Genomic DNA, 14,217 nt, shown 5'->3' with positions numbered 1-14,217 from the left:
TCATTCGGTAAAGACGCGGAGAAATGTTGAAATCTCAAAGTTAATATAAAGGAAACTAAGTATTTAATACCACCCTTTTAAAGTATAATCCCAAACATGTCTCGTGTTTTTACAATAGTAATTGTTTTGCTGTCACAAACTTTTCATTACATCATTTGAGTCACATTGTGGAAAAGAAAAGAGTGTCTTCAAAGCAACAATTATGAGCCCACCCATTTTTATTATATTTAATTGCCAGCAATGGAAACAGCGTTTTCCTCCCTTACAACGTTTTTTTAAAAATACTCGAAACATTACTGCAAACGCCTTGCATTCGGGCACTGCGCTAAACCAACCGGCGATGAAAGTTGGTACCAAGCATTGATTTACAACTGATCAGTTGCGGTGACGACAGTCACTAGATGGCACCAAAGAGCACTATTAAGAGTGCGCACGATTTCCTCCGCACAGGTGATTATAACGCGTTTAGTTTGAGATTGTAGGCCTATTAAGACAGCGTGTGCGAGTGTTTAAATACAAACATAATTGTAATGAATCTAGATTCCAAAGTGCAACGTCGGAATAGCCCAAACTTGTGTGTGAAGATGGGTATTAAAATGTAATTTGTTTTCATTAATCACAACAGAATCCAGTGAATGTACTTTCACCTTCCCCCCTGCATTAAATTAAAATTCTACAAATCTGTAACCCAATGGTCAACTCTGTTGACCAATCATACTGCTGCAGACATGGCTATATTGTCCATTTTGTATGTTATTGTATATTATTGTACCCTGACAGTCAGTCAGTCAGTCAGGCAGTCGTCTAGCCAGAAGTCGAACAGATAAGCAGTCACAGTCCCCTCTTTGCAACAGGCCGTCAGCTGTCACCCGACAGGCAAGCAGCGGTGAAGTTCTTCTTCAAGGCCCAACTGTTCCTGACTTGCATTGAACCGAGGCTGACCTTTCACCCCTGCTGGAGGCTGGTGCCAGCAGTCGGCTGCCATGGTGTCCACCCTTAATCTCTGTTTAGTTAGTGACTGGGAGGTGTATTCATTTCAACGGTGGCCCGGAGCTCAGAGTCACATAAAGCAATGACCACGCTCCATTTGAGAGGGACTGTTACAGGAAATATACTACATTTCACTAGAAAATAAGAGAGAGAGGGGGGCGGGCAGGGGTCTGGTGGCACACTCAATCCATTCACAAAAGACTCCAAACATTTTTCATTTTCTTAATCTAATCCAAATTTTTTATTTGTTAACAATCATCTGTCTCAAAACTTTGTGGCACAGTGTAACAATGTTTTTTTTATATACTGGAGAACAGTTGGTCCCGTCTTGTATAGGAAATGTACAGTGTCTGTAAACATGGAAACGACCACGCATTTTGAGTAAGCTCTAAATTGTAAAAAAAAAAGAAAAAAAAAGAAGAAAAACTAATGGTTATAACACAGATTCTGTTGGAGTGTCATGATGGTTTTATGACCAACAAAAACTGGCAAAAATACAACAACAGATCTCAGCGGCGACAATTAGTATAAATGCTTTGCAGCCTTTACTGGTAAACTAGACGGAATCTGTCTAATGCCCTTTGCTGGAATGCAACGGAGGTTGATAATCTTCAGAGATTCTCAGAGATCACTGACCCGCTGACAACATGTACAAGTGGGGACTTAAACAGGTCAAAGGCAAAACAGACTATAAAGAAAAGACAGGAGATGGGAAAAATGTGGGGGGGAAAAATCTGGAGCTCTTTGTGTTTAGAGTTGTGAAACGTACTGTAGCAGGTGCCTGGTACAACAGACTAGCTGGCACCACTACAAAAATCTTATCTAAGCCTTCCCTGCTGAAGATGTAAAAATTAAGTCACGCACATTTTCGACAAATATGAATGGACAACATCGGAGATCTCCACAGACTGGGATAAAGTACTACAGTCCCTGTACGCCTTCCTCCTATGGACTGAAAGATGAGTGACATTGATAAATGTGCCTCATCCCTTTACAGCGTGGCTGAGCAGAGCAAGCATTCACTCTCTCTCTCTCTGCCTGCTTTTCGTTCGAAGGGGTCAGGGGCGAGGGACAGCAGGTGTCGTTTCTCCACGCTGCGGAGGCTGCTCGCTGTAAACAGCGCGCGTTACCGTGAATCAGAGCTGCTGGAGGAGCGCAGCTGTGGAGGGCTGCATCGCTGCTCTCACGTCTGCAGACCGAGCCACAGGAACCGCTCCTGTCTGGCCCCCTCTCCCCGAAGCACCCAGACTACTGTCTCTGACCTGAAGTGTGTGTGTGCGGGACAAGCTAATCCCAGCCTGATAAGCTAATTAGCTTGGAGAGGGTGCTATGGACAGACTCCGCCCCCACACCCGCCCACCACAACACTGGGGACAGGGACACCTCGAGGTCACCGTGAGCAGGCAAGGGCAGGGGGTAGGCAAACTGGTTCCACTTTGATTGGTGGGCACTGGGCATTGCGCGCTGGTGCTCTGGGTTCCCCCTCCCCCCGGGGTGGCAACATGTCCCCACTTCCTGAATGTGCTGAGCAGGGAAGAGAGGAGGCCGTGTGGTGGCGGGCGGGGGGAGCAGACTGTGGATGTTATTCTTAGTTGTGGCACGGCTGGTGGGGTGCCACACGTGAGGGGGCGAGCGGGGCTGGGCTGGGGGGGTGGGGGGGTGCAGGGGTGCGGACGTCAGCACACCGGAGCGTAGGCGGGGGAGCGGCGAGCAGAAGAGACGGATTATGGGGCGGGAGGCTGTGGGTTTGGCCCAGAGACGGGTGTGGATCTAAAATAAATCCCGTGGTGTAGCACTGGGCCCTTGTGCTGTTTGCCTTGGAGGAGGGGGTGCTGGGTGGAGGGTGGAGGGGAGGGGAGGGATACGCCTGAATCTGAGCCTCAGATTCCAGGGCTGCGTTACAAGCCACTAACGGAACCCACCGGCAGCCTGATCTTCTGCAGTCTGGACATGAGAAAACCCGTCAGTCAGCCTGTGTCTACAGCCGACCAATCAGACGAGCCCAGGTGTGCGTCTGCGATCCTGTAGAGCACACGTGGGCAGTGACTGTGCCAGAGCATGCGTGTCTGAAACAGTGTGTGTGTTGAGCAGTGTGAATGTGTGTCTGAAACAGTGTGTGTGTTGAGCAATGTAAATGTGTGTCTGAACAGTGTGTGTGTTGAGCAGTGTGAATGTATGCAACTGCCAGACAGGCCGCTTTTAAGTGTGTAGGCATGATCGCTTTCATATGTGTATGTGCAATCACACATGCTTGTGTGTGGAGGCCGTGGTTACGTGTGCGTGTGCATGTGCATGTGCATGCATTTCAGACACAGCTGCGTACTTGTGTGCGTGCATGTGTATGCATTACATGCAGCTCAGTACACATCTAAAACCAGCTCTATACAGAGAATTCATCAATCACTGAAACAGGCGGAGAGCTCAGGGTGCTGAGAGGCGATAAGCTTTCAGAGAAGCAGACTGCAGAGGAGAGGGGTGCTGTCGGTGGAACGGCCTGGTTCAGCACTGTGTAAACTGCCTGAAAGCCACACCCTCCACCCACATCTCAGTGACAAATGGACTCTTCCAGCAGTGAGATAACATACGTACATGTACAATGGAGAGCGTGATGGCAGTTACCTGAGAGAACGCTGAATCAGGACAAAAGCACTAACTCTTGTCAATGCTCCCAGCAAGTATACAAGAGACACTGGCAACAGCTACGCAAGTACGGCACACTCAATTCACACCAGACCTAAGTACACTATAACTGAGTTACTACTCAGAAACTCATACATGAAGGTATGCATAAAATGTCATGTGACAAGTGGAGGTGGGAAACAAATGGAACAGAGAGAAAAGGAGGAACACAGAGAAATGGATTAATGTAGTGCAGTGTGGAGGAGTGAAGGGTAGTGTAGTTTAGTGGAGTGGGATAGATTGGGTCACTCTGGTTCTCAGTGGCCAGTGTTTAATCACAGCAAGAGGTAGAACCCACCCATGTCCCTCCACTTTCTATGTTCCTGGAGTGTATCTGTATGTGTGCGTATGCAGAACAGTGTTTCCCAACCCTGGTCTTGGGGATTTATTGTTCCAGCTGAATGAATGACTGAGCTTTTAATTAAATACTGCCAGCTGTACATTTAAAAAGCTCAAAATGATTACTTCAAAGAGATCTACGAATGGAAGTTATTTTGCATTAATGCAAAATTGTTTAGTCAAAATTTTGTCTGCTCCTCGAAAAAATAATCAGGGTAGTTAACTCAATTGCTCAATCAAGCCTAACTTTATAGTAGTTCAACTATTATTCCTGGACCCATCTCACAACTAATTTACGCCCTCTTCCCTAACCGAATACCTATCTGTGTTACTGCAATTCAACCTCAAAGAAATATAAACCTAAAGGCATAACCTGCCATAAAACTCCCAGCAACCTGTATTCTCACCAAAATAACCGAAGGAGACAGTATGTGAAGTATTGAGTGTTGACTTAGCAGCTCAATCAAAGCCAGTGAGCTAAGTGCTGTGCTGGAGCCCGCCCCAGCGGGGACAGTGTGGCCCCTGGGGCCTGGCCAGGGGACCGCAGGCTCGCACGCTGGAGAACATTCTCAGGGTCTTGCGTGGCTTTGCTCTGTAGGCCCGTTAGCCGTCTGTAGCCTCTGGCTCCTTCTTCTTCTCTTTCACCTTCACTGATGCCTTCTTCGCAACTTTCACTGCAGCCTTTCCGGGTTCCTTCTCTGGTTCCTTCTCCGGTTCCTTTGACGACTCCTTTCCAGAATCCTTAGCAGATTCCTTCCCAGACTCCTTTGCTTTCACTGATGCCTTAGTTGACTCCTTTCCAGAGTCCTTTGCAGGTTCTTTGCCAAGCTCCTTTTCAGATTCCTTCCCAGCTTCGCTGCCATTGGCATCTGGAGAGTTAAGGGAGCAAAAGGGTGTTAGTCTTAGAGTCTGTGAAGAACACAGCAGGAATGTGCACGTGTACGTGTGTGTACGGACAGCTAGGCCTGATGGGAAATGCAGTGAAGGCACTGCGCAGAGCTTAAACAGTCAGAAACAGCATTCTGATAAAACTGCAATGGGGTCATCCTGACTTATGAGCCATTATTAGTGTCCTGGTAATTAATCACTGGGGAATGAGTGCTTGCAGTTAGACACGGTGTTTACTCCACTGACAAACGCTTCTGCAGAAGGACAAAAACAGCCATCTCGGAATGCGCGACCGCAGGAGGTGGCTTATGAATATGCGAATACCAGGCCCAAAACAGAACAGCAAAGTGGCTGGATATTTCTGCCAACTCAACCAGACTCGAGAAAGACTTCTGGCTGAAGTCCAGCCCCTCATCTTTGTGTCGAGGACAGTCCAGGCATCCTTTTTTCTCACATACGCACAAACACAAACACACACACACACACACGTGTATGTGAGGAGTCAAGATAAATACGATGATTAAAATCCACCACATGCTCCTGCGTTAGAAAGCGCTAACGTCCTCTGAAATGAAACAGCTCTGAAGTGGTACTCCAGCTTGGTCACACTTATGTTGGCAGAGCCCTTTTTCCCCAGTGTAGCATGGCGCTGTCCAAGAGCCAAATAACAAATAAGCATTCTGACTGCACTCCTTACCACAGAAGCCCTCATCTCCCAACCCACACCCACCCAAACAAACACACAAATGTACATTCAAAAACACAAGTCTCTCCATCTCTCAGACACACACACACACACACACACATAACACAAACCCACACACACACACAGACATACACACACCCGACACACAAACGCAAACACAAACACACACACACAGACACACACACACACACAGACCACACACACATACACACACGCACACACACACACACACACACACACACACACAGAAACACACACACACACACACACGGTTCATAGAGCCTCCTGAACCCTGCTCCTGTGTTGTCAGGGTGGGAGAAGCACAGGCCCCTGCGGGTGCTGCCAGATCTGTCCCAACAAAGCCCTGCATGTCACATGAGTGCATCTGCAGGGCTGAGGAGGGAGCTGCACCTGCCACCGTGTGCATTGAGAACACACAGTGGGGCGTTACTCAGCTGGCTGTATCCCCACACCTCAGGCCCACTCTTCCATGCATCTCAATACAGTGCACTGAGAGGTTGGAAAGAACAAGCCCTACTGGACTGTGCCATTATAATCACATCAGGCACTAACAGATAAACACTACTGCAGCTCACACTTGAGGCCAGACACACACACACACACACCAAGTGCTCTCCAGAAGCAGGCATGCTCAGTGACACTGGAACATAAAATTATGGGGTATACGTAAAAAGCATAAGAGAGCACATTAGTCAATTACAGTGAGCCCCGAAAGGTTTGGCCCACATGCGTGATAAAGACAGGAATGAGGACTGCGGTCAAGATACGGAGCAAACCGGGAGGACTGCTGCACCCCTCCCTGGGGTCAGCGTTTCCTTACCCGAGTACATGCTCAAAAACTGAGCTCATTACTGCCCATAAGCCTTCACGCGATTCACCACCTTCAGCCCTATCGTCTCCTAGACAACAGGACCATTAGATTGAGTGATCACGGTGTGCTTGTACACCTGCGCCGCTGATTGGTCTGTCTGGACAGGAGAGGCGGGGTCAGGGGGAGAGAGCGTAGCTGGTGCTGGGGAGGAGGCTGCAGCTCTGGCGGTGCGGGGTGCGCGTTTGAAATGGAGTTTGCCGGCTGAGCGCGGCACTGGCAGCCTAATTAAAGCCCTGTCTCCCGCCAGGCCTCTGGGAGAGAGAGGCGTCGGGATGATGAAAGCACACTTCACTGGATCAGCCTTCTGATGTGACACGGAAAAGAGCCACGGTGTCAGAGCCAGGAGCAGGCCTGGAAACGGAGGGAGGGAGAGGGAGGAAGGGAAAGAGCGAGAGGGGAAGAGGAGGCACGGAGTCAGTCTGAGGCAGAAAGAGATGCAGAAAGAGGGAATGAAAGAGGTGGAATTTGGCAGCTCTTCAGACAGTGTTTATTATGCTAACATACCACATACTTCAGAGACCATTTTGAACTTTGAACTACACACACACGCATACATATACATGTACGTTCCCATATACACACACAGATACACATTTTCCCTACTTTTAAATGATGCTCTGAATTCAGGGCACGGAATGGATCGACCAAATAGCTCGATTAGCATCAGAAAGAAAAACAAAATTCAGATTTTTTCAGACCATTTATCATTATTGCACATGCAACAGGGGTCAGAGGACAAGGGAGTACGTCCTTCCCATATGATTAAGCAGTTTCTGGTGTGCAGGCTGCCAAGCATGTTTTTAACCAAACAAGCAGGAAGCAATTGTAGCTGTAGAGGGAATGGAAACTAAGTTTTGAGCCCTATGATTGGCAAAGCCAGCTGCTATTTGAGTCATGTGGTTTTACATATTGGTGATTCCCCAGCTCCACTTAGAGCTCATTCAGGTTGGGGATGTGAAAAAGGGCTGTCTGCCAGCGAGGCTCTGGGTGGATCCTAACAGAGCCCTTTCACACTGGACAGAGGGACCCTAATAGAGCCCTTTCACACTGGACAGAGGGACCCTAATAGAGCCCTTTCACACTGGACAGAGGGACCCTAATAGAGCCCTTTCACACTGGACAGAGGGACCCTAATAGAGCCCTTACACACTGGACAGAGGGGCCCTAATAGAGCCCTTTCACACTGGACAGAGGGACCCTAATAGAGCCCCTTCACACTGGACAGAGGGACCCTAATAGAGCCCTTTCACACTGGACAGAGGGAGGACCCTAATAGAGCCCTTACACACTGGACAGAGGGACCCTAATAGAGCCCTTTCACACTGGACAGAGGGACCCTAATAGAGCCCTTTCACACTGGACAGAGGGACCCTAATAGAGCCCTTTCACACTGGACAGAGGGACCCTAATAGAGCCCTTACACACTGGACAGAGGGGCCCTAATAGAGCCCTTTCACACTGGACAGAGGGACCCTAATAGAGCCCCTTCACACTGGACAGAGGGACCCTAATAGAGCCCTTTCACACTGGACAGAGGGAGGACCCTAATAGAGCCCTTTCACATTGGACAGAGGGACCCTAATAGAGCCCTTTCACACTGGACAGAGGGAGGACCCTAATAGAGCCCTTTCACACTGGACAGAGGGACCCTAATAGAGCCCTTTCACACTGGACAGGGGGAGGACCCTAATAGAGCCCTTTCACACTGGACAGAGGGACCCTAATAGAGCCCTTTCACACTGGACAGAGGGAGGACCCTAATAGAGCCCTTTCACACTGGACAGAGGGAGGACCCTAATAGAGCCCTTTCACACTGGACAGAGGGAGGACCCTAATAGAGCCCTTTCACACTGGACAGAGGGACCCTAATAGAGCCCTTACACACTGGACAGAGGGACCCTAATAGAGCCCTTTCACACTGGACAGAGGGACCCTAATAGAGCCCTTACACACTGGACAGAGGGACCCTAATAGAGCCCTTTCACACTGGACAGAGGGACCCTAATAGAGCCCTTACACACTGGACAGAGGGGCCCTAATAGAGCCCTTACACACTGGACAGAGGGGCCCTAATAGAGCCCTTTCACACTGGACAGAGGGACCCTAATAGAGCCCTTACACACTGGACAGAGGGAGGACCCTAATAGAGCCCTTTCACACTGGACAGAGGGACCCTAACAGAGCTCTTTCACACTGGACAGAGGGACCCTAATAGAGCCCTTACACACTGGACAGAGGGAGGACCCTAATAGAGCCCTTTCACACTGGACAGAGGGACCCTAATAGAGCCCTTTCACACTGGACAGAGGGACCCGAATAGAGCCCTTTCACACTGGACAGAGGGGCCCTAATAGAGCCCTTACACACTGGACAGAGGGACCCTAATAGAGCCCTTTCACACTGGACAGAGGGACCCTAATAGAGCCCTTTCACACTGGACAGAGGGGCCCTAATAGAGCCCTTACACACTGGACAGAGGGGCCCTAATAGAGCCCTTTCACACTGGACAGAGGGGCCCTAATAGAGCCCTTTCACACTGGACAGAGGGACCCTAATAGAGCCCTTTCACACTGGACAGAGGGACCCTAATAGAGCCCTTTCACACTGGACAGAGGGACCCTAATAGAGCCCTTACACACTGGACAGAGGGACCCTAATAGAGCCCTTTCACACTGGACAGAGGGACCCTAACAGAGCTCTTTCACACTGGACAGAGGGACCCTAATAGAGCCCTTACACACTGGACAGAGGGAGGACCCTAATAGAGCCCTTTCACACTGGACAGAGGGACCCTAATAGAGCCCTTACACACTGGACAGAGGGACCCTAATAGAGCCCTTACACACTGGACAGAGGGGCCCTAATAGAGCCCTTTCACACTGGACAGAGGGGCCCTAATAGCAGAGTAAAGCTGGTTATGGTGATACAGGTGGAGGAAGAGGGGCTGGGTTCAGACAAGGTAGGTGTGTGTGTGTGCATGTGAGAGAGAGAGAGTGAGGGAGGGAGGGGGGAGAGAATGAGAGTACTCCTCACAGTATCTGCGCTGAATGAGGCTGAGACACCAGGGCCTGTTGTTGGACAAAGAAACACCGCCTCCCCTCATGACCCCCCCTTCCAGGCCAGCTGATGGCCCTTGTTGATAAGGTCAGATGACTGTCGTCTCTGAGACCTCATCTGCGTGTTAATTGAGGAGATTTGGGGGGGAGGGGAGGGGCTTTTGCAGACGGCAACCTTTACGTCTGGGAGGGAGGAGAAGAAGAATGGAGAGGAGAGGCGGGTAGGCAGCTCCTGAATGGACCTGCCCAGCTAACACAAAACGTTCTCACAACGTTGTTGCCATGTAGGGTCAATGTTATAACATTGACAAAACATGCCAGCAACATTGTGAGAACATTCTGCGTTAGCTGGAGATCTGCCTGTTCATGAGAGGACTCGTGGACTGGCCCACACCAGTCTCACGATATACCCGTAATGAACAAAACAGATAAGGAATGAGCAGATTACTGTCAGCTGGGACCTGTATTTAATTACACAGCTGTCTTAATTGCACATCATCAGACTCAAAAACAAAGGTACATTCCAGCATACACTGCAGATGGTAAATGTTACCCTCCTCAAATATAAATTGTTTTAGATTTGTTCTGGATAAGGGTTGGCAAGAACAAGGTAAAAAGCCTACCTTTGAATACTCCATTACGATGGCTCAGAATGGTGGTATTTCTGTGACACTGTGTGTCACACACAGTGTACTGCTCTTTACGACCTCATGGAAAAGACTGACAAAAGAGAATCAGGTTGTTTGATTCTAAATGTAATATTCTGGGAGTCCAAGAGGGTAAAGCCAAGCCTTGGTGATCATGTATGCCTGCCTGTGTGTGTATGTCCCTACGTGTGTGTGCGTACCCGTCTCTCTCCGTGTGTGTATGCGTGTGTATATTTTTTCAGTGCTTCTAAGTGGAAGCGGACATGGAAGTATGTGCGCGTCTAAGTACTTAATCCTTTGCTGTCAGGTACAGACAAGGCTAATCCGGGGCCCTACACACAGTCTGTCAGTACTGGGGGGGTGGGGGCGGGGGTGGGGGGGTGAGGGTCCTTCAGCAGAGTCAGGATTAACGGCAGACGAGAGCAGGGAGCAGGTATCAGAGCGGGGGCTGGGGGTGGGGGTGGAGGGGGAGGGGGGGCGTGGATCTCGTCTCCTCACTTTTCAACAGCTGTCCTCAGGGAAGGGGTGGGAGGGGTACGCTGAAGGCAGGGCAGAGTCCAGTAAGCTAGGTGTGTGTGTAAGTGTGAGAGACAGTGTGTGTGCGTGTGAGAATGAAGTGCAGTGGAGACAAAATGGTGCTGGACCTTACCAACAGCTCACAGGCACAGGAAATCAGCTGTAATACGGAGTTAATACGGAGGTACAAAGATTCCAATAATCTGTGGCAGACCCAATCAGAATACAGCAGGAGGTTCCGATACACACTGACAAAGTCAGTCAAAATGCAGCATGAGGTTCCGATAAAATGTTGTACAGCCAATCAGAATACAACAGGAAGTCTTGAAAAACTGTTGCAGAGCCAATAGCCAATCTAAAGGCAGCAGGAAGTCTTCATAAATTGGTAGCAGCTGGGGCCATATTGTCAAAAAATATGGCTTCTATCAGCATCATCTTCATTATTGTTAACACTGTCATTAATGTCATCATCATCTTTGCCCACAAACAAACTGGGGGAAATATACTCAGCTCCTAACTTTGAGCTGTCTTCATCTTTACTTACAGACTAATGATAATGAGTGGGTAACTATATTCAGCTCCTAATATTAGTGTGCTCCCTTGTAACTGGCACACAAATGCAGGAGTAGGGCAACTTCATATTAAGTTACATTCAGGAAGTGAGTACAAGTCACATGGAAAACCTCAAAGAACATTTCAAACTTGTCACATTTCGAACGAAAGTCCTTCCTTGGCAGTGCATTCTGAGGACAGCTGGGTGTCTCATGAATTTCAGTGATAAATCTTACTGATTTTATTTACTCTGCACTTTGATACAAAAGAGGCTAACCAGCCCTACAACCTTTTAGACTAAACAAAGATTGTATGAGGAGCTGTTCTTCACATCTGTACAGGAAAATGCTTCAAATTACTAAGACATAATTGCAAAGCAAAACAGTCACCACCATATATCACTTGCCTAACAAATCAATTTGAAACTATTTGTATATCTAAGTTTCAGAGAAATTTGCAATTTGCTCCAATTAGCCGGCTGACACCGGAGCTCGAGGACACGTCGGAGGTAACGGCCAAAACCGAAACTAAACAAAACATAATGAAAAACACACGCTATCAAAATGCAAACGCAAACAAACAAGGGAGATAATGTTTTACCCCCTGGATAATGTGCATATCAGCTTTTTCAAAGGGGGAGGTTTTCCGCTTGACTGGGGTCTGTTAAAGCAGGACAGCAGGGCCTGCTCTAAGTTGTGGATGGGAACAGTCATAATACGGGGAAGCGAAGAGGCCTCCCGCATGCTCTGCTGTGCGGGCTGCCTGTCTGCCCTTCTCCGCTTTTTATAGATACCGCCGCGGCGTTTGACCGAGCGCCCCGTGCCCGTGGGACACTTCTGATGTCGCGCGTTCAACAAGGGCCTCCATTTTGGGACAAAGGGGAAACAGAGTCACTAAAGAGAGGCGAGAACAGAGGAGTGTGGGAACAGGCTGTGGAGCCCCTCGCTCGCACGAGACGCACCGACGCGGCCGCTCCGTCTGAGGCGCTCCTCGCCTCAAACAGCGCATAAGACCCAGAGCGGTCAGGGAGAGCCCGCCGCTCGCCTCCCCTCCAAACCCTCGGCCACCGCGGCTGTGCCGTGGCTGACCTCGGAGACCCTCGCACGCTTCGGTGGGTGGGCGGGGGTGATTGCGTGACAGGTTGTGAACAGGTCCAGGGGTCTGTAGGAAACAGGCGTACAGACGAGCAATAAAAGGACCCCCCCCCCCCCACACACACACACACACACACACACCCTCCACCCCCAGCAATCATCAGCTGGAGAACCTGGTTAAGAAACATGGAACGGCTGTGTAAACATTCCCCTTAATCCAGGAAAGCCGTGGAGTCTGAGCCTGGCGAACCGATGCAAGATCAAGCAAATTAAACCGAGAAACAGGGGTTTGAGGCCCTGACCCTCTCCCCACCCTCTGCCATCCACCAACATGTGAGGAAGGGGGGGGGGGGGGGGGGTGAGGCACTGGCATCTTATGGAGGTTTTCAGCAGAGAGAGAAAAGGCCTTGATGCTGCTCCTCCAATTTGGCTGGTTGCTGCCCGTCATTTTGTGTGAAATGGCAGAACATTCAAAAATCCTCAGTCCTCCATGGACAAAGGCACTCACCCCAAGCCCTACAGCCTATACGTCACTAGGCTAAGCTTGGGGTATACAATTAGCTCACTATGACTGCTAGCTCATAGTAACAGCTTTGGCTTTCTCATGCTGGATAAAGGCGGGCTGCATCAGCCAGAATTCCTCAGAGTACTGGTGTCTTGGCACCTCCATCCTCTCACCAGGTGCCTACAGATTACAAGCTATCAGCAGAGCAAGGCTGTGCTAGCTCTCCTGTATACATGCTGTGGCTTGAAATAATACATGTGCATATCTGCATATGTGCGTGTGTGTATATCTGTATCATATGCAACCAGCTTGTCTATGGCCCTTTGCAGTGCACAGCAGTAAAACCAGTTAATAAAACAATCAATCCTCCCAAAACGCGGGAGGAGGGGGAGTGAGTGAGTGAGTGAGTGAGTGGTAAAATAAACCGACAATTCCAACATGCATTTAATAAGCGGCGGCAGACAGAGTCAATCCCTTGTGATGTGGGGCGGGGGGGTGTTTAGAAGCTGGGGCGACATGGTGATGCCCCAGAGATAATTTAGCGCAAGCACACTCCAGCCCTTTGTCTAGACTCCGGGCTCCACCGCTGCTCTCACCAAGGCCGAAAAGCTGCCGCTAATTTTCTGGTGGCCCTTCTGGTCGGAACGCTGAAGGAAGTGGAAACACAGTTCTGACCTGGAATGAGGTGGCGGCAAGGGGGGGAGGTGGGGCGCTTGATAGGGGGTGTGGACATTGGGGATGGGGGCTGGCATCGGCCAGAGAGCTGACCAGTCTGCAGTGCTTTTGCTGGCCCCAGAGCTACATACAGCCTCTATAATTCAAACACACTTGGAACGCTCCCAAAGCGTCTGCCCCAAAATGAGCACGTGCCTTGAGCCTTGCGCCCAGACAACGGGCTTGAGTAGAATATCATCTGCGGGCATTGCTCAAATGCACCTTTTCATGAGGAGACAGAAGCGACACGCCATTTCTAGTGGTTGAATAATGAAAGCAGTAAGCCTTGCCAAGATTTCTTCAATGGAAAATGAAAAAAAAAAAAAAAGAAAACATTTTTGGTTGCTAAACAGGTGACTTGTGTGGGGGAGGAAATTGTCCGAAATAAATTTGGAAACAAATTTTTTAAAAAATGCTCCCAATATTCTTTTTCTAAACAGCACATGGTAATGGTCTTGCTGAAGTGTTTCAACAGTGCTGCCAAGCTGGAACTGGAAAATTCCACCTATGCTATAGTTCACAGTGATCCTGAAACAGGAGCCCGGGACAATAAAACATAAATAAATACCGTCGTCATCCGGCTGTGTAATTTTTTTCTGTGGGAATAATTCAGTTTGGAAAAACATATTCTTCTGATTT

At 49.2% G+C, this 14,217-nt stretch overlaps 1 protein-coding gene across 1 annotated transcript in view; it reads right to left on the bottom strand.

Moving 5' to 3' along the window:
- Nucleotides 1-1,200: 1,200 nt before the first annotated feature.
- The window catches only part of bbs9 (Bardet-Biedl syndrome 9), a 168,820-nt gene continuing 155,803 nt past the window's right edge, over nt 1,201-14,217 (bottom strand). Inside the window, exon 22 of the mRNA XM_035382340.1 lies at nt 1,201-4,877. Within this exon, the coding sequence (XP_035238231.1) occupies nt 4,612-4,877 (266 nt within the window). The 3' untranslated portion in view covers nt 1,201-4,611. The remainder of the gene's footprint in view (nt 4,878-14,217) is intronic.

This window comes from Anguilla anguilla, chromosome 1 (genome assembly GCF_013347855.1).
Source record: "Anguilla anguilla isolate fAngAng1 chromosome 1, fAngAng1.pri, whole genome shotgun sequence".
Taxonomy (NCBI): Eukaryota; Metazoa; Chordata; class Actinopteri; order Anguilliformes; family Anguillidae; genus Anguilla; species Anguilla anguilla.
This window is presented reverse-complemented; position numbering and strand designations above follow the sequence as displayed.